Source organism: Paramisgurnus dabryanus, chromosome 10, assembly GCF_030506205.2.
Source record: "Paramisgurnus dabryanus chromosome 10, PD_genome_1.1, whole genome shotgun sequence".
NCBI lineage: Eukaryota > Metazoa > Chordata > Actinopteri > Cypriniformes > Cobitidae > Paramisgurnus > Paramisgurnus dabryanus.
The window spans coordinates 29,437,911-29,461,945 of NC_133346.1; the positions used below are offsets into that span (position 1 = coordinate 29,437,911).

Sequence of the window (24,035 nt, forward strand, 5' to 3'; positions counted from 1 at the left end):
CCAGAAAGATCGATGTAAGTTAGTCGTGTTACGTTAATCGATCTCTCTCAAAATGTCTAACGTTAACACCGAAATATAAAAAAATTTAAGAGACATTGCTAGTGAAATGGAGCGCCGATCCACAGACGGGGCCCCATTTTAACGATCTAAGCGCATTGTCTAAAGCGCACAGCGCAACGTCTAAATGGGCGTGTCCGAATCCACTTTTGCTAATTTAACGACGGGAAAAATGTTTTTTGCGCCGAGCGCATGGTCGAAAAGGGTAGGTCCTATTGTAATGGGAGTATTTTGGGCGTAACGTGCAGTAAACCAATAAGAGTCACAGCTCTCATCCCCTTTAAAAGCAAGTTGCTCTTGCGCTATGTCTAATCCCTATTTAGATGACGGACTTTGTAAACTGAAAAACTAAGCGGAGGAAGAAGATCCCCAGTTTAAGATTAATGTTAAATAATTGTGTTGTTTTTCACTTGTATTGAAATTGTTATTTTTTATTAAAACCTTTAAAACCCGTTTTCTTTTAGTCATGGAAGTAAAAAGCAGGCTTGTAATTGCTTTAAATGTATGGCTATCCAATATCATCAAAAAATTATTTGCAAGTATGTAGGATAAGGTTTGTACTCTAAAAATACTTTATTTGTAACAAACAGGAGATAAAGAATTTACAAACGGCTCTCCTCACGTTTCAGCACTTTGGACAGCGTTTTTTTTAGCAAAGAGTTTTTTTAAGCATTACTTAAAAATGTTTCTCATCTCACCATATCCACAGGTACAGAGTAATCATATACAATAAATCCGTGAGGTAGCATTAAAAAAAAACATTTAAAAACAGACGCATTTGTTCAAAGCAAAGCATTTATTTACTTACCAGGCTGCAGGTGAAGCAGCTTTTTGCGCCTTCTAATGTCTCATAATTAGTCCTCATTTATGTCCAAGATACTCAATAATAATATTTTACATTCAATCCTTTAATCTTTCATATTTAAAAGCATTTTTGTGCTGCTGCGCATTCATGTACTTTGTGATAAGCAAACCCGCGTTGTCCTCCAGTGTATAGGCGCATTTTACTAATGCGCTCTTTAAATAACATAAAACACATTGCGCCATTGACTTTAGACTTTAGACCAGGTTTTTGTTGGTCAATGGCGTAGTCTAATTTAGTTGCCTCAAAATAGCAACGCGCCAACAATGCGCCTGAACACACCTCGTTTTCAGACCAGAACGCCCATGGGCGCAAAAGGGGGCGCAAATGCATTTGCTATTTAAACAACGCGGCGCTAAACGTGAAAATTAGGGTGGAAACTAGCGAAAGACACTTGCGTCACACATTGCGCTGCATTGCGCCGGGTGTAAGATAGAGCCCACGGTGTTGCACAAGGATCATCAACTTCAACACCCACCTTGTCAAGACACCCTGTTGATGGTAAGTTTATGCTAGCCACCATACGATACACAAGCATGGGGTTTTCAAATTGCGGTTTAAGATGAGTTTAAAATGTGCAGTATTGCGGGTCTTGCATGACAGGTTTGAGAATAACTGCTTTACATGTGCAGGACATGTGCACGTTAACTCCCGCATGTGCGACCTGCAAATTCTAACATTAATTGTTATTTCATGTTGAAAGACTCGTTTAGATTGCGAGCCCACACGTGTGCAGCGGCGGATTTAGAGACACCCGTCTGTCGGTCCGTCTATCTATCTGTCTGTCGGTCCATCTGTCTGTCGGTCCGTCTATCGATCTGTCCGTCCGTCCGTCTGTCTATCTATCTGTCTGTCCGTCTATCTATCTGTCCGTCCGTCTATCTGTCCGTCTGTCTATCTATCTATCTATCTATCTATCTATCTATCTTTCATAATGTGTATATATATTAGTTTGATAAAATATTGTGTGTGTGTATATATATATATATATATTAGTTTAATAAAGTAATGTATTTTACCAGCAACAAATCAATTGCAACCTAACTATAGTGATTGTATTTACAAGTTGCTGAGCGAAGATAATTGATTGCGTTGTTAAGTAGTATTACATTTTGTTGGATTATATGTCTTTCATGTCTGTAGATATAACTAAATTAATGTTTTGGAGAGATGACTACCATGGTGGAATGCCAAAGTCTATTTTACATCACAGTTTTTAAAGATCTAAGAACCATGCTATCAATTTAGATGAATATCAGTAAAGAATTATTTTGTTTTTCAGCTGAAGTTTGCAGAATTTTTGCACCATATGCTGGCAGGACTTCAGGTAGCCACTGTACGGGCCCTATTTTAACGATCTAAGCGCATTGTCTAAAGCGCACAGCGGACCGTCTAAATGGGCGTGTCCGAATCCACTTTTGCTAATTTAACGACGGGAAAAATGGTTTTTGCGCCGAGCGCATGGTCGAAAAGGGTAGGTCCTATTGTAATGGGAGTATTTTGGGCGTAACGTGCAGTAAACCAATGAGAGACTCAGCTCTCATCCCCTTTAAAAGCAAGTTGCGCTGGCGCTATGTCTAATCTCTATTTAGATGACGGACTTTGTAAACTGAAAAACTAAGCGGAGGAAGAAGATCCCCAGTTTAAGATTAATGTTAAATAATTGTGTTGTTTTTCACTTGTATTGAAATTGTTATTTTTTTATTAAAACCTTTAAAACCCGTTTTCTTTTAGTCATGGAAGTAAAAAGCAGGCTTGTAATTGCTTTAAATGTATGGCTATCCAATATCATCAAAACATAATTTACAAGTATGTAAGATAAGGTTTGTACTCTAAAAATACTTTATTTGTAACAAACATGAGATAAAGAATTTACAAACGGCTCTCCTCACGTTTCAGCACTTTGGACAGCGGTTTTTTTAGCAAAGAGTTTTCTAAGCATTACTTAAAAATGTTTCTCATCTCACCATATCCACAGTTACAGAGTCATCATATACAATAAATCCGTGAGGTAGCATTAAAAAAAACATTTAAAAACAGACGCATTTGTTCAAAGCAAAGCATTTATTTACTTACCAGGCTGCAGGTGAAGCAGCTCTTTGCGCCTTCTAACGTCTCATAATTAGTCCTCATTTATGTCCAAGAGACTCAATAATAATCTTTTATATTCAATCCTTTAATCTTTCATATTTAAAAGCATTTTTGTGCTGCTGCGCATTCATGTACCTTGTGATAAAACCCGCGTTGTCCTCCCGTGTATAGGCGCATTTTACTAATGCGCTCTTTAAATAACATAAAACACATTGCGCCATTGACTTTAGACTTTAGACCAGTTTTTTGTTGGTCAATGGCGTAGTCTATTTTAGTTGCCTCAAAATAGCAACGCGCCAACAATGCGCCTGAACACACCTCGTTTTCAGACCAGAACGCCCATGGGCGCAAAAGGGGGCGCAAATGCATTTGCTATTTAAACAACGCGGCGCTAAACGTGAAAATTTGGGTGGAAACTAGCGAAAGACACTTGCGTCGCGCATTGCGCTGCATTGCGCCGGGTGTAAGATAGAGCCCTACAACTGCAAAACGTCGATCAAGCTACACAAGATCCTACTTTTGTTTGGACAGCATTGATCAAATCATGGTACCAACAAAAGTAGAAAAAGAAAAACTATATGCAGCTGGCCTTGGGGAGAAAAAACTTACTTTTTTTGGTATGTTGTTAAAGGATGTAATGTTGATAGTCTCAGTGATTACTGAATATTCAAATTTTAACAATCAAACAAAATTTAAAAGTGTTTATTTCTTCTTTTATTTTACAGGTGATGAAAACAGTGCAGAGGAATTCAAATGTCACATTTTGACAGCTTACCCAAAACTGAATAGCTGTGGTGGCTTTGAGCTTTTAAGATTGTCTGGTATGACCAGGAGCAAAAAACTTTCTGTGATGCCTTGCCCGAACACAGGGTATACCATCAAATCTATGAAGGACCACAACAAGAGTGCCATTATCTATATACGTCCAATGCAAAAGGACATTGATACAACTCCTGTAAGTTCTAATGACACTGCTGATATTTTGTACACCGAAGTAGTACTGGTTATAGTATTGCTATGATTGTTAAAGTGATTAAAGTACTAGTATTATCTGAACAATAGGTGGAACCAGAGTCAGTTGTGTCTTGGCCCGAGGAAAGATGTCTGATTTGTGAAGAAGATATTTTTTTCTGTGAACTCAAAGATCATGTCAAAAGCTGCAGGTATGCACAGGACCCCCACATGTGCAGTTTAAAATCTTGTCCTATTATCAGTGTACAGTCATTTCATTTGCGTTATGTTGTCGGCATAGTCTGTCTTGGGAAAATTCAGATATAATCTTAATTTTCTGTTGTATTTCTGTTCTTGTATTTTCTTTTAACCCTTTATTTTAAATATATTTATCAGTTGAGATGGTCGGCCGAATGATAATTATATGATTAGTCATAGTTTCTTACATAATCTTAACATTTAGGAAGAAATGCAGTTATTTTACTATGTGCCTGTTATTAATCTACATGGATTACCTATGTTTGACTCTGGATATTCATTCAAGGTCTGCAAGTGAGATCAGTAAAGCGTCAACAAGCAATTATCCTTCAGATGGTCAGGAATTTCCCAACACTACTGATCGAGCTGAAGTGGACATATATTAGATCAATCATCCACAGATTCTGAAATAGTACAGTTTATTGATTTAACAGAAGGCGAGCTAATGCAGGTAAACAGCATTACACTTTACAGATTAGGATTAGCTCATGAAATTTGTCACAAAAACATCATGTGTTTTTCCCTGGGAAACATAATTTTTACTAAGTTATATTTTGAATTCTAAAAGTGATACTACACTTTTGCTTCCACTGACACAAGAGTCACATTACTCAATGTTTCTCAAATTCTGTTTAATAAAATGTCCATCTGTTTATTACTGTCAGGAGTCCTTAGATGAATGGCGATCCTTACGTTGTCAGCAGGATCAAGAAAAGGTATGTCATACAAATTTTATGTGGGTTTAAGTGAGGACATTATTATGTTTCTTCTTTTTTTTATATGACACCTCTTCACCAAGTTAGTACCAGCACGTTTTTAATGTTGTTTGATTATACACTTCATTGCATAATCTGGATAATGGAAATAATTGTCTTGATTTTGTTTTACATGTTTGTCAAAGCATAATATGCAGAAGCATTCTTTGGAAAATGAAGAAAGACGTAGAAAGGTATGATCTGTTGTAAATTATGTATATGTTCTCAAAATATTTTTAATGCTCAAGTGTATTTCAGACTCTGAAGTGTGGTCTACATTGTCAGTAAACTGAATATGGTTGGAACTTTGGACAAGACAATTGAAGATATCACATTAGTTGCTACAGACATGTTTTACGGTTTTTTTTTTTTTTTACATTTTAGACTTAATCGAGATCATGGTAGCAAGGTCAACATATAATTGCAAATTTAGCAGCTCTCACCTATTTTTATTTTTTATTACAATTCTATTTTTATAGGCTATACATGAGAGACAGTTGAGAATGGCTGATGTTCCTGAGCCAGCTGATGTTGTTCCACTCAGATTTAAGTACCCCAGTGGCATTACAAGAACAAGAAAATTTGTTCTGTCTGAATCCATTCAGGTTTGTCCACTACTTTCTGATTGTGATAACATGGATTGCGGTATTACTGTGCAGTGTTTTTAGGTTTTAAAAATTAGTATTAAATGGATTTCCTTTTACATTTGTTATGTAGATATTATTTGATTTTGTCGGAGAAGATGATGATGCTACAGAGTATTTTCACATTCAAGATGCTCTGTCAGTAACAACTCTTAAAAGCAACATGACTGGAACACTTTTGGGGAACAATATCAATGGTTCAAGAACACTTTACATCCACTGGATTCAAATTGATGATTTGGAGGTGAGAGCCATGATTTGCAGCCTAGAAAAAAAGTCAACAAACTAATGTTAATGGTAATATTGATTAGTATTTCTTTAAGTTAATATCAATACACAAATAAGTAATGGGTGTGATTTGCAATAGTACTTGCTGGTAGTAATTTTATTAGCTGTTCTCACATAATACCTAAACAAGCATCTATTACTGTCATTTTTTCTATCATTTTTAGAGAATAGTTAACTGTACTCTTAGACATTATGCCCGACTCACCTTAATAATTATGTAGTACCGTATTGTGCCAAATATAAGATGACCCCCACCCCCCTTTAAAGTGTACCTTTTGGAAAAAGGCTTTTTTTAATACCAACTCGTCTTTTTCTTATGAAAATGCTTTCATTTGAAATACTTTTTATAAGTCCAAGGGGACCAGTGTGGTTCCCAACATTTATTAAACCCTTTTAATGGAATATAGTTCCATTTATCACATGCAGTTTATCTGGATTTAATAACAATTAGCCTAGGCTGTCGATCTCATTGAGAAAAAAACACATTGCCTAATAATATTTTATTAACAGTAGAAGACTGCCTTATTGTAAACAGAGTTTATCAAGAAGCTTCAGTCCAGGTGAACTTGTGAAGGTTCAGTCCAGGTGAACTTGTTTGTGTATATTTGGCACCACTTACTGCATTTTTGCAGGTGTACAGTATGATAGATATTTAATTGTCTATAGCAGGGGTTCCCAACTCAAGTCATTGGGGTCCCCTCTCCCAGAAGTTTTAGATGTTTCTTTATATAAAACACCTGATTCCACTACTCAGGCTCTTTATAGAATGTTTGAAATGTTTCCTTAATTAATACACTAAGGTCGCAGTCATATCATACCAAACCGAGCCTGATTCTCCCTACTCCCCCAAAAGCACGCACTCACACTGTGACTGTACTTTGACAGATCCGAGCCCAGGCACGCTATCGTCATTAGGATGTGATTGTTTTGAAGAAAAGCGCTCTTAACAATAGAACCCATCGTGATGTCAAGTCTGTCTTTGTTTTTTTATTCTGGGGGGTTTGGTGCGCGATGACACACTGTCATCTCACATGCCATATTGTTTAATTGATCAGTCACGTATGCAGCTTAGACATTCATGTAACCCTGCTGCTTACATCAGAAGGTTTTTACAAAGGCAAATAAAGCTGAGTGGTCGTGCAATTGACATCTCTCCTTTTGAACAACACTGGCGCGATTTGTGATCACACTGCGCGTTCTGCGCCTGAGCCCAAGTGAACCGTGCTCTAGCCCAGTGTTGCCCTCTAGCTCGAGGGCCCCCTTCCAGAAAGTTTTAGATGCCTTCTTATTTAACACACCTGATTTAACTAATCAGCTTGTTAGGAAGACATGTTTACCATTTTGGAAGGAGGCTGATAAGTTGAATCAGGTGTTTTAAATAAGGAGACATTCTGGGAGGAGGGCCTCGTGGACCAGGAATGGGAAGCACTGTGCCCACCTCTGCAAGCTGGCCGGGGCGCGATGATCACACTAGTCAAACGAACCAAGATTTGGGGGTCAAACATGCTCCACAGTTTGGTTGGAATAATGTGAGTGCGCCCTAACAAGCTGATGAACTAAATCTGGTGTTTAATATATGGAGACATCTTAAAGGCGCTCTAAGGGAATCTGTGTGAAGTTACTTTTTGTTGATGTTTGAACTGTTTTCAAACAAACGGAGCGTAGCTAACCCCCCCTTCCGTGCTTTCATGAACGTGCCCAACCCCCACCCCCAAATCCTTCTTGTCGTTTATTGGCTGGAACACTTAATAATCGTTTCTGGTGGTAGGTTTGGCCACTTTGTTTTTATTGCAGTTTGTGGAGCCTGGGCTGTCTACAGAGATCACATTTTTTTTTTACAGTTTGATCCGCGGACACCCAGCAAGCAGATAGTGAGGAGATGTTTGCTGTATGTAACAAAAAATTTTTTATGGTCTAAAACGCGTGAATTTGCTTAGAGCACCTTTAAATACTCTGCGAAGGGTGACATGTAGGACTGGATTGGGAAACACTAGTCTAAAGCTAGAATGTAAGATGCCATTGTTTATTGAAAGGCATTTCCAAAATAAAAAGTTGTCTTATATTCGGGACAATATGGTAGTTAATTCTACCAGAGTAAATAACTTTATACCAACATATCCTTACTCGAATAATGTAATGTAACTTTCGGTTTTGGAAAATTAGGTACGCCAATACTCTTGTTTTTAATTTATTGCAGTTTGTCCCAGCACTTGATTCCAACAATCAAGCTGAATCTCCCAGTGTCAGCAACCAGTTCTTTCCAATGCCAGCAACTTCTTTTTCTTTGCCATCATCACCTACTTTTTTACCAGAGACGGACAGCTCATTCTTTCATGAAGGGTATGTTGTTTTGCAAATGTTTTTAGTAACATATCTTTTAAAGATTATTCCTCCCTTATAATATCCCGTTTTTTGTCTTGACACACAGTGTAAATAAAACTTATTTAAAGGAACCGTATGTAAGAAATGTATATTAATTAATCATAATATGGCCCTGATATGTCACCAGACATTAAGAAATCATTTTCATTTCAAACAGGGCTTTGAATAGTGTTGTTTTTTGGAAGCCTCTTTTCATTTTAGTTTTAGTCTAGTCTTTGTGTCAAGCTGTCATTTTAGTTTTTATTAGTTTTAGTCACGTCATACTCTTTTTAGTCTAGTCAAGTTTTAGTCGACTAAAATTCTTGCCATTTTAGTCTTATTTTAGTCAGACTTATCCATTACTATTTTAGTCTAGTTTTAGTCGACGAAAACTGATGACATTTTAGTCTAGTTTTAGTCAGTGATATTGTATTTAGTCTCTTTTTAGTAATGCAATTCTATTTAACCCATATAGTATAATGACCTAATAGTATTATAGACAAAACAATATTTTCTTTTAGCCAAACCCATTTCAAACAAAAGTTATATTGTTACCTTATAGACCCAAGAATACATCCATTCCAGACATGGAAGATGCTCTGATTTGAATAGATATTTATTTTACTATCCTCTGAGTGAGTGACTTGACTGTTCGTAAGAGTCTACATAAAAGTCTACATAATCAAAACAAAAGTAGTCTAAGCAAACACACACACACACACACACACACACACACACACACACACACACACACACACATTCTGGTTTCCATGTTTTGTGGGGACATTCCATAGACGTAATGCATTTTATACTGTACAAACTGTATATTCTATTCCCCTTACCTACCCCATTCCCTAACCCCAACCATCACAGAAAACTTTCTTGTACCTTAGATTTTCAATAAACATCATCTTGTTTGATTTATAAGCTTGTTTCCTCATGGGGACATCAAAATGTCCCCACAAGGTCACAAAAACACTGGTATTCCTATCTTTGTGGGGACAATTGGTCCCCACAACGTGATAATTACCAGGTACACACACACACACACACACACACACACACACACACACACAAGGTCAAATGGGTCACACACAACTATAGTATGTGTGAGAATAGAAATATGCTATTGTTAACATTTATAATTGTATTTTGACAGCAGCACAAACTACAATCATACATATGTAATCATATATTATTATAGTTTATATTTCTGCATCTGTACGTTACCACCAGTGTACCTAATGGACTTTGGCTTAATCTAATGTGACAAAGCTGATCTTAAATGTCAGTATAAATTCAAGCAATTTTGGAGAAGTACTAAATGTTTTTCTTGTAAGTAAATTAAAAGTCAGCTTTAAGAAAACATCAGATGTCTATTAAGAAAAGCAAAGTTGGTATGTATGGTTATGTTCTCAACAGTACAGGTGTTTGATTGATTTAATACTCAAGTATTCAGCGAAGTATGTTTTGTTTATTTAAATAATAAATAAGTGTAGTTATTAAGCATATACAAAACAACGAATGTCTTTAGCATAGATTTACAATGTTTCAAAACGCAACGCAGCACAATGTCATTTAAACAACTGTTACATGATATAAATTTGTACATTGTTATACTGGTGGTGTCAGCAATCAAAGCTATAGATTTTAACAGGCTTGTTGAACTGACCTGAAAGTGATGCACGGGATTTATTTTGGACTTTTCTTGTACATTTGGAGCCAGAATGCTGCATCTTCCCGGTCAGAATCGCCACGCGGCTACAGCGTTTCTCATGTAGTGGAAGCGTTTTGTGCAGCATTTAGTGGAAATGTATTTATCTTCAACAGCGACTGCCATGAAGAGTCGTGTCCGTAAAAGGGAGAGGATCTTAGGTGCACGAGCAAGGCTTGTGGACCTACTCCGCTTCACCTCTGTAACCGCCCCCGTTTCTCCGCTTTCCGCATGTCTCGCGGTTGCCGCATACACTGTTTGAAATGCCCATTAACGTGCAAATGGAGGCGTATGATATCAAAGCATCGCGAGAGCAGATGCTTTCTACTCACTCTCGCGGTACTTTCATGTTTTGATTGATCTACGCAGCGCCAACAACACACGTGATCACCTGCAGTCAGGTGGTGGGGGCGCGGAGATGCTGAGATGAGTAAAAGACGAAACAACGTTATAATATTTCGTCTCGTCTTGTTTTGGTCAACGAAAATGAAGAGTCATTTTAGCTAAGTTTTTATTTTGTAAACCACTTTTAGTCTCGTTTTTATTCGTCAACAATATTGCATTATACATTTTATTATAGTCATCGTCACATGACCAGCATTTTCGTTACGTCTCGTCTCGTTTTCGTCACGTGAAAAAGGTTCGTTGACGACTATATTTCGTCATACTTTTCGTTGACGAAAGCAACACTAGCTTTGAACCAGAATTTTTTCCCAATTGGTTCGTTCCCAACAGAAACAGTATTTTAACGTTTCCGGTTTTCGGTTCAACCCTAAAGTTGACATTCCTGAACCGGTTAGAACAAAAAAATAAAGTTCCTGAACCGGTTAATAACGTTCCATGTCAGCTGTGGGACATACAAATAAGTAGGCTGATCATTAGGACATTAAACTTTAATTATAAGTCTACATAATTTTCCTTAAGTGTCATCAAACATTAAAAAAGGCTACATTATGTAAGCGGCATAACTGTTATTCTGACATGCCTACATTTGTTGAGTGCACTTAAACATGCGCACACACACAGACAGAGGACAAATTCCAAACAGCGCTTCGGGAAGAAGATGTGGCAAAAACAGTTGCTCCACATAAAGTGAAAATTACGGTGTTCTTCAGTGCTTTATTCGCCAAATGTATTTTATACATCAAGAGTTCTGATCTTTGAAAGGCATAGGGATAATTCCATATGATTGGAGTAAAACCAGACACATTCAAACGCATGTGCGTACAGAACATTTTCCACTTTAGCACCTTTTTGCGGTTAAATTGTTTAAAATCACTTAAGTGTTAACATTTGCAAGCCTTTGAAATACATGCAAATGATCAACTTTCAACCTATTTAAATTTGTGTATTAATCCGCGAATCGCAAACAAGCAGAACCATGGGTAGTGATCTGTAAGGACCATGGATCAACTGTTACACCACTAATTAGTATTAAAAAAACAAACATCTTGAGATACTTGGTAGCCTACAATATTTACCTCTTATGATTGAGCATTAAAGACTTGGGCTTTAGTGGGCTACTTGCTAGTGGCAAGCTTCCCATTTCTCTGATGAGTCAACGACGACCGGAAGTGAACTTCACCGAGTCATATTGCACAGAAATCTTATCAAAGAACGGAAAAATAACGGTAATAACCATTTACCATTATTTTCAATTAACAGTTCTGTTCCGGAACATATATTTTTGGAAAGTTTCTGGTTTCGTTTCTGTTCCTTGCAAAACATCAAAAGTTTCTGGTTTTCGTTTTCGTTCCTTGAACCGGTTCAAAGCCTTGATTCAAATACTTATATCACTCACAACAGTGGTCTGGCCAGGATATTGTCATTTAAAAAGTGGAATTGCAGCCCTCAACTGATGTTTATGTTGTAATTTTGTATATTAGTTGTGTGATTGCAGTACCAGTTTTGGCCACAAGTTTTGTGATTGCAATACCAGTTTTGGCCACAATCCTACATACTGTTCCTTTAAAATAAAACTTCTACATGGTGGTATTAACTGATGTTAAATAAACTGGTCCTCATTAAACTCTGTTGAAATATGATTTTCCATTAACTAAAGCTAACCTTGGACTTTTCATGAGATTTGCTGACAGTTGCAAATAGCAGTCATTTTACCTCTTGTTTTTTTCATTACTGTACAGGACTGACCTTAAAACCATCTTGAACAGACTTGGGGAAAAGACTGATCACACTTCGTACCCGGCCAGCAATCACATAAACATATGCAGGGACTACACTGGCAACGTCCATAACATACTAAAGAGTACAGTTCAGTAGGGGTGGGCAAAAAAATCGATTCTTAGATGAATCGCGATTCGGACGTGGGACGATTCTGAATCGATTCACAAATGTCAAGAATCGTTTCATAAATGTTAGTTTACAAAATAACGTCAAGTTATCAGAACCAAAAGGCGGAACTCAACTGGGGGAGCGGTGATGCACACGGACAACTTAAGAGAGCGCGCCCTGCAAGAGCGCATAGCGGAGCTTACTTGAGCAGAAGAGAAAGAACACTTTAAATGCTTGTAGGACTATACTGCATATATCTTTACATTGAATTTAGGGCTGTCACCATTACTCTATTCTTTTTGAGGAGTTTTAAAAAAAAATCCTTGAGTACATGTTGAGTACTCCTTAAAATAGCGGAGATGCGGTTTAGTGAAACAAACAGTATCAGAACCATACAAATCAGCGCTACGCTGCCTCTCTTTCCCTCTCGTTTGCTCACTCACACACACCGTGCGTGTGAATCAGCAACTGCGTGAGGCAAAAATGCGCATCCATGTGAATTTTGGAAGTTAAAGACGACTGAGCTGCAGTGGCATGGCAAAACACATTTGAGAAGAAAGGCGCAGCAACTCAAAAAGACCTGCATGTTTCACAATTACTCCAAAAGACCATAATGACAATTTTGCGCGTGGAGCTGCAGTTGTGCGATCTACCGGCATTGCCTTTGCGATCGACGTATTGGACACCCCTGCCCTAAACCATCCGCAGACTGTTTAGATATAACATGAATATACTTCTGTAAAAATATGCACATAGTTTGTTATTCAGTCGCTGGGTGCGCTGCATTAGATAAATACAGTAATACTGCCAATCACTGTGTATAATGATGATGATTAGACGCTTAACGTTCGTGGAAGTTAATGCCGGTTAACATATAGAATTAATATGTCACGTTAAATTAATATTTTTACTGGTTTTAATGTCTTACAACAGAAACAGGACATGTATGTATATAAGAATGACATTATTTATCCCTAGTTGCATTAAAGTACAGTATATGACAGTTCAGAGACTAGCAAAAGCGCAAACATTAACCTGGCTTTGAAAGCAAATGCGACGTAATGACGTCACAGATATGCAAATTAGTACGTCAAGAATCGATTCTGAATCGAATCGGGACCCTAAGAATCGATTCTGAATCGATTCATGAGGGTCCAAGCGATTCCCACCCCTACAGTTCAGGCCTTTAAGCGGCGAAAGTTTAATCCTGAGGCCAGATTGGATGTCATTTTTGTTGACAGTGAACAAATATCCGAAGGTTCAGTAGATGGTGGTGGACCCACTCGGGAGTATTTAAGATTGCTTATGAAAGCCATTCAACAGTCCAGCATATTTGAAGGACCAGAGACAGATAAGACACTGGCTCTCGATAGTCAAGGTATGTTCTACATCAGTGGTGACCAACCCTGTTCCTGGAGATCTACCCTCCTGCATATTTTAGTTCCAACCCAGCTTCAACACACCTGACTCTAATTTTTAGGGAGCCCTAAATGCCTGATTGCCAGGTTCAGGTGTGTTTGATTGGGGTTGGAGCTGAACTCTGCAGGACAGTAGATCTCCAGGAACGGATTTGTCACCACTGATCTACATTGTGTATTATCTTCATGTGATTATATTGTTGTTGAACAGTAAAGTTCTTTTGCAGGTAAGGAAAACCTAATACAAAATTGACATACCACCCTAAAGGTGGTTTAAAGGTCCTGTTTTTCCTGTGTTTTTGAAGCTTTGACTGTGTTTATGGTGCACAATATAACGTGTTCATGTTTCATGTATGTAAAAATGCAGTATTTTTCACACAGTTACTCATCTCTATTAGGTGTGGGTGATAAATCGCCTGCGATTCTCATGTGTATCTCATCAGTAAAGCCGGTTTCATGATTGGTAGTAAATCACCATCACCTGCTTTCAGATGGAGCAGCATTTACTACACTGAGCTGTATTTCACAGAGAAGCTCAGCAAAATCATGTTCTCTGTGTAGTAAATGCCGCTCCATCTGAAAGCAGGTGATGGTGATTTACTACCAATCATGAAACCGGCTTTACTGATGAGATACGCATAAGAATCGCAGGCGATTTATAGACCACCCCTAATCTCTACACCCTTGTTTTCACTGTCCTAAAAACGGGCTGATGTCTTCCTTGTTCTATGAATTCCCTCCTTCAGAAATGCCATGGGCGTCGGAACCATTATACGTGGGTGGGACAGGACCCACCCACTTTTCAAGACCAATGATAATGGACCCACCCACTTTTTCTCTAATTTAGCGCATTTGTCTGTTCACTTATCAAAGCGCTGTTAGTCCAAATCCATTCCACTAGAGCAGGGATCCCCAACCTTTGCTTTTTTACACCGCGGACCCGTTTCAGCTTTTAAACATAATTCGGGGGGTGAGTGGACGCTGAGTTGCTGTTCGAACATAGTGCTGAAAAACCTAAATTGCCAAATGTATAGGCCTAACGTTTTAAACAGAAATAAATGTCAAACAACCATGCATTAGGGAAATTAATAACTGCTTTATTTATAGTATATTTTCTATAGACGTGTAAACCATATTATAGCGGATTATTTTACTTTCATTGTTTCACGAGTTTGCCTGCCCATTTAGTCTTAATAATTAACGGTAAACGAACTTAGCTTGGTGTTCTTAAAGGCAGCTCGAACCTTAGGTCGGACTCGAGCCCCAAGTTCAAGACACAGAAGAAAAAAGGAGGAGATGATGAGGAGAGATGCCAGAAGAATTAAGTCTGTCGCGGAGGCACAGAGACTCCCGTTTTGCTTTTAATGATAATTAACACAGCACTAAATGTGGTTCCTTTCAAACGTTAAAAGTATAGGCTACTTGTTAAAATATTATTACTGCTGTAAAATAGTTTATTTTGATTATGGCACGATCGCTGGATAATTTTCAAGTTTTTTTTACAGAAGCCAATTACTTTTCATTTAGAACACGTATTAACATTATTTGCGAGGTACATTTGCAGATAATTCATAAAGTCATACCTCTGTTTAATCGATTGTGTTTTAGAAGTACACATGCTCAAACTCTTATGACAGCACAGCATTGTTTCCCGACGGAAACCATAAAATAAAGTGATCTCATTTCCAGAATCTGACATTTATATTTCTCTAAGAGAGAGAAAGAGAGATTGGGTATAACAAATAAAAAAGGTATACAAAAGTTGTATCAGTTTACCTTCCTTCGTTTTTCTTACCTTTTATTTCCTCAAAATAAAAAATAAACATTGTAGCCTACTGTCAGCAGAGTAGAGAAAAAAAATGACACAGAGAAAGATAAATGAAACATGACATCTGTAATTATTTGCAAAATATTTAAAGGGCTATTACCAGAATTTCGACCGTAATAGGCTACTGTCTTTAATTTAATAAACGCAAATGTTCAGGCTAATTAAAAGGAAACATGAAAATGTCATCTATTGCAGTAAATGTATTTTTCGGGGGGGGGGGTGTGTGGGGACCCACCCACTTTTGATTTGCTTCCGACGCCCATGAGAAATGCGTATTGAGTTCTGATTGTGTAGCTGGTTTAGTGTGCGATTCAGCAGCAGCTTAGTTTAGCTGGTAACTGGCATAGTCCTGTGGGCAGAGGTTAATCAAAAACTCTTATATTGACGTCATTCACTTATATTGGGAAGTAGAGGGCTGAATTCCAAACCAGCCGTTCTCTGTAGTCCTTGAAAAGCGAATTCTGTTAAATAAAATGTATCGCTTGTCATTGAACTTTGAGCTCTATAATTTTGCAGGTATTATTTATGTTTTAAAAATGCGATCACGAAAAACATGATTTTTAAATTGTTTAAAAAAATTTAACAAAATGCCATTAACACAGTCCTATACGTAGGAGTAGATATTTACTGGGAAGATTCCTTGTATTTCTCAGCACATTAAGCATTGAATGTTTTGTCATGAAAATAAACATTTATTTTTTTCACAGCCTTAGAAGGAAAACTATACACACAGATAGCACGGATGATATCTGTGTGTGCAATACATGGAGGTGTGGCACCAAATTTCTTCTCGGAGAGGTTGTTTAATCAGGTGTGTGATAAACCCACTGCCCGTGCAACATTGGATGAAGTGAGTGATGTCACATTCAAAGAAAAACTACTAAAAGTGAGTCTTGCTCTGTCAGTAATAATTTATACGAATTCATGCAACATTTAAAACAGTGATTGTAATGTTTTTAGATTAAAGAAGCAAGAACTGTTGAAGATGCAAAAGCTGCAATAGAGGAGGCAGAGGACAGCCTGGCTATTGTTGGGTCTTGCAGAATCATCACAACACTGAAGCAGAGGGATGCCCTTGTGCAATCTGCTGTCAATTTCTTTGTTGAGGGCAGATTAAATGTTGCATTGCAACAGTAAGTATTTGTTTAACACAAACACATTAATTGAATTACTGCTATGTGCTCAAATATATCATTCGGTACATTTTGTGGAAACAAATCATTAAGGCCTTAAAGTCAATTACCTATTTGTAGATGGTAATTTGGGAATTTTTTGAATGCCTTTTTATGCAGGTTTGTGGAGGGCTTCACCACACTTGGACTCCTCAAAGAGATGAGAGCACACCCAGATCTGTTCCATAGCATGTTTGTGAAGGATGTGAGGCCTTTGAAGGCTAGCGACCTCTCAACACTTTTCCAAGTCAGCTTTTCAGCATCAGGGACACACAAAAGAGAGCTAGAAAACCAGACCGTATGCTACTGGCGAGACTGGCTAATTGATGTTGAAGGTACAATAATTTAAGTCTGTTTTTGTTACATGCAATATGAATTTTTTTTCTTTGCTTTGTACAGCTGCTGTGAACTTTTGTGCCAAATGTTTAGTTTTATCCCTAAAATACAATACATACCTTTCTACACTTAAAAATGACTTTAAGATGTATTGTGAAAACTTAAAATGTAGTTCACAGACTGTTATGGGAATGTGTAACTATCAAGTGCCCTACATTAAGTATAAAACACCTTGTTCAAGTTACATAAACATTATTGTTGGGTATTTAAAATAAACTAAGACTTTTTTTTAGAAGGAGAATGTGCACCACTAACTTTGGAGAATGTGCTCGAGTTCGCATCTGGGGCTTCCACGATACCTCCCTGCGGTTTTTTCCCTCAGCCCACAATTGAAGTCTTTCCAGAAGAACTTGGCAAAATATTTCCTGAAGCAAATACGTGTGTCCTTGTTCTAAAATTACCGGTTCACAAAGACTATGATTCTTTTAAAGCACAAATGTGCAATGCTGTGCTTTGGGCACCAACATTTGGATTAGTTTAAAAATGTACAAGGTTCATTGTGCACTTTATTTATAGCTCATTTTAGAAGTTTTATAGTGCACTATTCAACATGTTAAAATTAAGCTTTTAAATCAGAACTGAGTTTTGTTGAATTTAAGCTTTTAAAGCAACACTATGTAGTTTTTTTACCTTTTAATAATGTCTCTAAAATTATTTCAGTGATAGAACAACTTTTAACTGGACAAATTGTACTGTTGCTGCAACCTGAGCAGCCTCCTAGCTGCTACAAGCACACTCTGAAAGTGGCGGTGGAGGGTAGGAAACACAGCCTCGCCCCTCCCCCTGCCTGCAGAAGAGTGTCTGATACCAGGCACTGTTGCGCTTTTTAACCACATGGGGGAGCTGTAAGTCATTTTTACATGGAAACTACATAGTGTTGCTTTAAATAAGTTTTGAAACAAAAACATGTTGTTAGGGTCCTAGCACCTCAGTGCTCGGGCCCTATTGTTTTATTGTTATTACAACAGACCACTCTTATAAACAGTGGTTCTCTGATAGCAAAGATAATCAATTTAATGTTAAAGGGATAGTTCACCCAAAAATGAAAATTGTGTCACTTACTCGCCTCCAAATATGTATACATTTCTTTGTTCTGATAAACAGGAAGGAAGATATTTTGTGAAATGTTTGTAACCAAACCATTTGTGAACCCCATTCACTTCAATAGTAGAAAAAAGGTTCCACAAACATTTCTCAAAATATCTTCCCTTGTGTCCATCAGAACAAAAATGTGTACAGCTTTGTAACAACATGAGGGTGAGTAAATAACACAATTTTCATTTTTGGGCAAACTATCCCTTTAACATTAAATGGATTGTCTTTGCTATTTGATACATCAGTTATATATACAGTCAATGTTCATCCGTTCTTTAATGATCCAGCATTTCTCGAAGAATCCGTACAGTCTCAATGTACACTGGTAGCATCTCTGCCAATGGTACAGTTGGATTTGGCAGTGTGGAAAGTTCTACCACAGACAGGGCTCTGGGAAGGTGTAGCTCAGGAATTTGAACTGAAGGTCGTTGTGGGCCTCTCCGCCATCTGTTGTCATCATCTGTCTGTAATTTATTTTTGTTTATCAGGTGTAACAGTCAGATACATTATATGCAAGACTGGTTCCATATTGATTAAATACCTGAGAAATGTGTAGTGTGTGTCTATCTCTTTCTTTGCTTGACCACAGCTGAAGAGGGGACTGGTTTCTTGCAGATCTTAAGGAATGGTTGTTCCATGCTCTCTGAAATTGTTGCAGATGTGACTGGATGTGTGGCATGTAACATCTATGTAAAGCATAGAGGTCTGTCTCCTTGTCTGGATTAAGCCACCCCTCAGCTTCCAGACGAAGGAAAGTGCTGTTGAATAGATCAAGGACATTTTCAAAAACATCTCTCCATAGTCGCTCGATCCTAAAAAAAAATAAGATCAAGTGTCAGTTGTTACATATAACAACACTTTAAAAGTTAAAATTAACAGTTAATTTTATTTTATATTTACATGCAATGTAATAGATAAATGCAGTCACTGTGTTAAATTAAATTTTCTAATCAAAACAAATGTTAGAAGCTACAGTATAGGTAGTAGGTTAAATGGTCTTAAGTCTTTGTTTACTTTGGGAAAAGGCATTAGAACAAGTAATAAAATGTCAGTATTTTATTAATAGTTCCTGGACTAACAACTATTTACAAGTATCACTATTACAGCCATTTGGTCTATTTAAAGTTGTCCAAGTAATTTATTAATATCTAAACTCACACAATTGTTTACATCAAATAAAAGCTATAACTGTGCTAATTCATAATGTAATTTAAAAGCTGAATTTAGTTCAAATTAGGTCAATGCATTGCTTGTAACTAACAAGAAATAGTTAAAAATGAGACGGTAATACAAATTTTAAAACTAAGCAGATACTTAATTGGAGTATCAATCACCTTTGATTGTGTACACTTCTTCCTGCAATGTGACTGTTCCTGTTGATTCCACAATTAGTCACCATGAAGCGTGCCACCAGAACGTTTTCCCCTCCCTTATCTGATCTGACTCTTGAGGGGACGCCAAACTGCTCCACAGCTGACAGGAAACTTTCCAGAACAGTTTGGGCTCTGTTGTTTGTTGCTGCAGTCAGGTAAACAATGAGCCGTGAAAACCCATCAACACCACCATGCACAACTATTCTCCATCTGCAAATATTAAGAGAGAATGTATATAAGCCACTCTGCACAGCAGCTCTAACAGACACACACTGTCGTGAATTTTTTCAGGAGAATCAGAGACGGTTGAGATGTAAAATTCTCTTCAAAGTATTTTATTAAAGAATTGTGTCCGACAGCTTGAAACAATACTGGTCATAGGGTGTACACCTGGTAAAATGATAATGACCCCGTTCTGAGTTTTTCAGTATATTATATAGTGGTCCAGTAGCCCTGCCTTTCTTTCACTCTGTACTATCCCAATGCTCAGCAGACTCCTGCCTTTAGGCCCCTTAGCTCCTTCTCATAACAACTTGGTGATGCTGTGGCTTTATCTCTGTACCCTTCATGACATACATAAATCCTCACACTGGTGGTAAAAACAGTGTCTTTGTTCTCTAACACATCATACAACCATTTTGCTATCCTTACCATGGACACCCTCATCTCCTCCAGGCTCAGCTGTGGAACAACACATTCATATGCAAGCAACAGAGAGACAACTTAAAACTTAATTCATGTCGACCTTAACCAAAAAACACATTAAAAGCATACCATATAAAACATTTATACTAATCTGTAAGATAAAACACTCAAAATTTCTCTACCATAACACACACAAACACAATGAAAACAAGATCATAAACTCGCTGTGCATCCACTGCATACAAATTCTACTAGTGTTAAAGTGTAAACTGGATTACTAATCAGCTCTTAACAACAAATACAAAAAGGGGTAAGACATTTTCTCCAAGAAAATATAATGATCTGAGTAAGACCATTATCAACATAATTCCCCCACCAAACAACCCCCATTATCTGACAATTGTGAACAGAAGTTTAGAGCATCAGATTTGGCCTACCTTATAAGCTTATGATTCCCGTCAACATGCCACAGGCTATTGGGAGCTGGTACAGAGTACACTCTTCGTCTAACGGTGCGTAGTGAGAGCCTACGCATCAGAACTCCTTCAGCGTCTACTCGCCTTAACGATGCCAGTACACGGCTCCCTAAAATAGAGTAATTGCATAATTAACACATGATCTTGTAAGACATGAATTGTAACATTTAATAAAAGCAGTAAGCTCTTTTACAACAGCCTAAAACAAGACTCAACCAGTATGAGCCCCGGAACTTAACCGTTTGATAATAAACAAATGTCTGCCCACAATTTTCATAAGGCCAGTATTTTGGTTGAAAGTATTATTCTGTTTAAAGTGTTCAATAACAGTGTACAAATAAATCAAGTTCTTACGTTTGACAAAAAGTTGCTTTGACCTCAAGTGACCTAGTATCAGCTTGTAGCCAGCGCTGGGGAAATTGCGATGAATGTCACGTCTAACTCAGCGTCACTAACACTTTTGTTCAAGTCCACTCGTCTGTGTACACAAAAAGTAAAGCTATTAAAAACAACTTTATATCGTTATGTGTCTGTATGTCATCATCCATAGCAGCTATCTTACCTTAACCCCCATCGTGTAATCCTGCGATTAAGTGTTTTCAAAGACACACCAAAATGTTTGCCATCTCACTGCGAGGGATGCCAAGTGAGATTTGCATATGTAGTTGGTCTTGTGGTATGTCAATACTGGGCTGAAACTTAATTAAACGCTCCACTTCATTAAACTTAGTCCATACCGTGTCCTCAACATGCCGACTGGATGCCTCCAGGTTTCTTCTAAGATTAAGCAATGTCGTCAACGCATAGTCATAGTTCACTAGATCATTAATGTTACTCTCCACATAGTTAGCCAAAGAAATTACAGCATTTATAGTGTTGGTCCACGTTTCCTCCATTTTAAGTTACCGTCTTTCTCAGGTCCTCATCCGAGATCAATCTACGCATGACGTACAATCAGAGCCAATCAGCGAGCTTGTTACATCCACCTGGCCATAGATAATTTGCATTTCTCATTTGACCATTTGCAAGGACCCAAAGAGTCACGGAAAAGCTAAATAGAGAAGCTAAAACGAAAAGCAAATCGAATAGCGAAAAGAATAAGGAGAACCATAGGGAAAATGAAAACAGAAATGTTAAACGGAAATGCCCTTTTAAATGCCTAATTTAAACCTGTATTTGTAGTTCAATTTATAAATCCAGTTATTTATTTCTCTTTTTAAATCGCTTTTTGAAATACATTTTGAAATTCCATTATTTAATTAAGAATTTGTAAATGCAATTTAAAATGATGAACTTATTGAGTGTTTTATGTTGTTTTTGTAAATTGTTATATTAATTTGCACTATTTATTAATGTATTAATATTTCATTTCTACATTATTTTTTTTAATCTCACTTTTTATTGCCTAATAAAATGTTACATAATGATTTTTTTTGTAACTTTGTCTATTTATTTATAGATTAATTAATGAATTTTTAAACAAATCTATTAATTGCTATTTTTATTGTCCAGGTAGTTATTAAATATTGAAGTTCTTTATTACATTTTGCATGACTCTTGTGGTCCTCCATAATTACCATGGTCTCACTCATATAACAACAGAATTCAATGTTAAATTATAGGTGAAACTTCATTCAATGCTGATAGACACCTCCCATTCTAAGCATGAACCAATCACCCACTGTATACAAATTAAGGACAGCCCTTAGTTTTACAACAACCAATCAGTACCAAATTCCTATATGCTTTGTTCTCTGGTTATTTTAACCCTTATGTGTTGTTGGGGCCATTTTTGCCATTTTTTTGTCTTAATTTGGCCACAACTTTCTCTGTGTTTCAGCAAATGGAATGATTTTTGGTGACAAATCTTATATTTACACATATTTTAAGAAAATGCTTTGAAATTTTTCAAAAACTTAACAATATACCGTGGGCAAATTTACTACCCTTACGTGTTGTTAGCGGCCAAAAAAGGCCACTAAATTAAACTGCTGTAAAAATTTATCGGATGAAATTTTTTTCACATTTTTTTTGCATAAATCTGTTAATCAACCTCAGTACTGATCAAAACTACCAAATGTTTGCAAAAATTCCATGATTTTAACTCTTTCATTGCCAAGTTTATAAGTAGTGTCACTGATTTGGGGAAAAAAAACACACAAAATGACAGATTTTCAATATAAAACGTGACTGTGGACTGGATTTTCTTTTACCTTTTTTACAGTCTTGGGCATGCCAAAGATTGGTAAAAACATTGGCTTTGATGCATTTTTAGTTTTTGTGCAGCATCAGATTAAATTTTTTTCTCCCTCATTTATTGTTTGTGGCCATTTTTTCCCCATTGACTTCCATTATAACAACATTTTTTGATTGCTGAGCCATGACACCTTATTACCATGCATTCTTGATTCTTTGTGCCTTTTCCTTTTGCAAAGAGGTAAAATTTGTCATTTTTACTGTTGATCACCATGTGGCACCATTAACCCTTTAGTAGCCTGTGCAAAAAACAGAGCATAAATTCTGGTCTGTACATTGAGTTATATGGACTATAAAACCATTGTGTGTGTACGAGTGTGTGTGTACGAGTGTGTGTGTGTACGAGTGTGTGTGTGTACGAGTGTGTGTGTGTGTGTGTGTGTGTGTGTGTAGGGTTAGTGTTAGTATTGAGGAGAGAGCACCTCCCTCGCGCACCAGTTAGTGCTGCACTGGTGAGAGGGATTTAGTCTCCTGTAGCTGTCCCTCTAGACACAAATCCACAGACACCAGCAGGCACCAGCAGCTCAGGAGTGAAGAGGGGAACATGCAAGTGGTGTACAGAACCAAAAAAAGAACAGTCAGCATTTGTATCCGTTGTGGTAGACACACTTGCAGAGAGCACCAAGTAATATGCTGCAAGTCCTGCTAAAAAGACTGAACACACACACGTACACATATACACACCAAAAAATTAGTTTGATTGTTTAGTTCTCCATCCATCCTCTACTCTTGCTTCATTGTTCAGTTTATTTGAAGTTGTTTTTGCATTTTGGTTCATAATAAATGTTGTTAATAAATCTGATGAAGAGAAGATTTTTTACAGATTTTTCCACACAGACGCACACACATGCAAGCACGCACGCACACACACACACACACTCTCTCTCTCTCTCTCTCTCTCTCTCTCTCTCTCTCTCTCTCTCTCTCTCTCTAATATGCTGTTATAGTCCATATAACTCAATGTACAATCCAGAATTCAAGCTCTTTTTTTTGCACAGGCTACTAAAGGGTTAATTGTGCCACATGGTGATCAACAGTAAAAATGACAAATTTGACCTCTTTGCAAAAACTAAAACCACAAAGAATCAAAAATGCATGGTAAT

At 37.3% G+C, this 24,035-nt stretch overlaps 2 protein-coding genes and 2 long non-coding RNA genes across 6 annotated transcripts in view; 2 read left to right on the top strand and 2 right to left on the bottom strand.

Moving 5' to 3' along the window:
* LOC141282922 (uncharacterized) overlaps positions 1–24,035 on the bottom strand; it is a 336,747-nt gene that overhangs the window by 36,672 nt on the left and 276,040 nt on the right. The gene's annotated exons all lie outside the window — the stretch shown is intronic.
* LOC135718354 (uncharacterized) lies at positions 5,012–12,261 on the top strand. The gene is made up of 5 exons (XM_065240704.2): positions 5,012–5,168; positions 5,454–5,579; positions 5,692–5,862; positions 8,104–8,246; positions 12,126–12,261. The coding sequence occupies exons 1-5, from the start codon at positions 5,127–5,129 to the stop codon at positions 12,259–12,261; spliced, it is 618 nt and encodes a 205-aa protein (XP_065096776.1). The 5' UTR covers positions 5,012–5,126.
* On the top strand, positions 13,420–17,053 carry LOC135718353 (G2/M phase-specific E3 ubiquitin-protein ligase-like). The gene is made up of 4 exons (XM_065240703.1): positions 13,420–13,651; positions 16,227–16,405; positions 16,480–16,652; positions 16,812–17,053. Exons 1-4 carry the CDS (start codon positions 13,420–13,422, stop codon positions 17,038–17,040), a joined length of 813 nt encoding a protein of 270 aa, XP_065096775.1. The 3' UTR covers positions 17,041–17,053.
* Positions 19,645–21,135, bottom strand: LOC135718482 (uncharacterized). The gene is made up of 3 exons (XR_010520842.2): positions 21,031–21,135; positions 20,638–20,785; positions 19,645–19,765 (listed from the first exon to the last, which is right to left on the bottom strand). It is a non-coding gene; the product is annotated as an uncharacterized lncRNA (long non-coding RNA).

Excerpts from the sequence above, each read along its gene's own strand:
- LOC135718354 (XM_065240704.2), top strand. The coding sequence starts at position 5,127 with ATGCAGAAGCATTCTTTGGAAAATGAAGAAAGACGTAGAAAG. Across the intron at positions 5,169-5,453 it reads ATGAAGAAAGACGTAGAAAG|GCTATACATGAGAGACAGTT; the intron begins GTATGATCTGTT and ends CTATTTTTATAG. Across the intron at positions 8,247-12,125 it reads AGCTCATTCTTTCATGAAGG|GACTGACCTTAAAACCATCT; the intron begins GTATGTTGTTTT and ends ATTACTGTACAG.
- LOC135718353 (XM_065240703.1), top strand. The coding sequence starts at position 13,420 with ATGAGGGTCCAAGCGATTCCCACCCCTACAGTTCAGGCCTTTAAGCGG. Across the intron at positions 16,406-16,479 it reads TCAAAGAAAAACTACTAAAA|ATTAAAGAAGCAAGAACTGT; the intron begins GTGAGTCTTGCT and ends TAATGTTTTTAG. Across the intron at positions 16,653-16,811 it reads TTAAATGTTGCATTGCAACA|GTTTGTGGAGGGCTTCACCA; the intron begins GTAAGTATTTGT and ends CTTTTTATGCAG.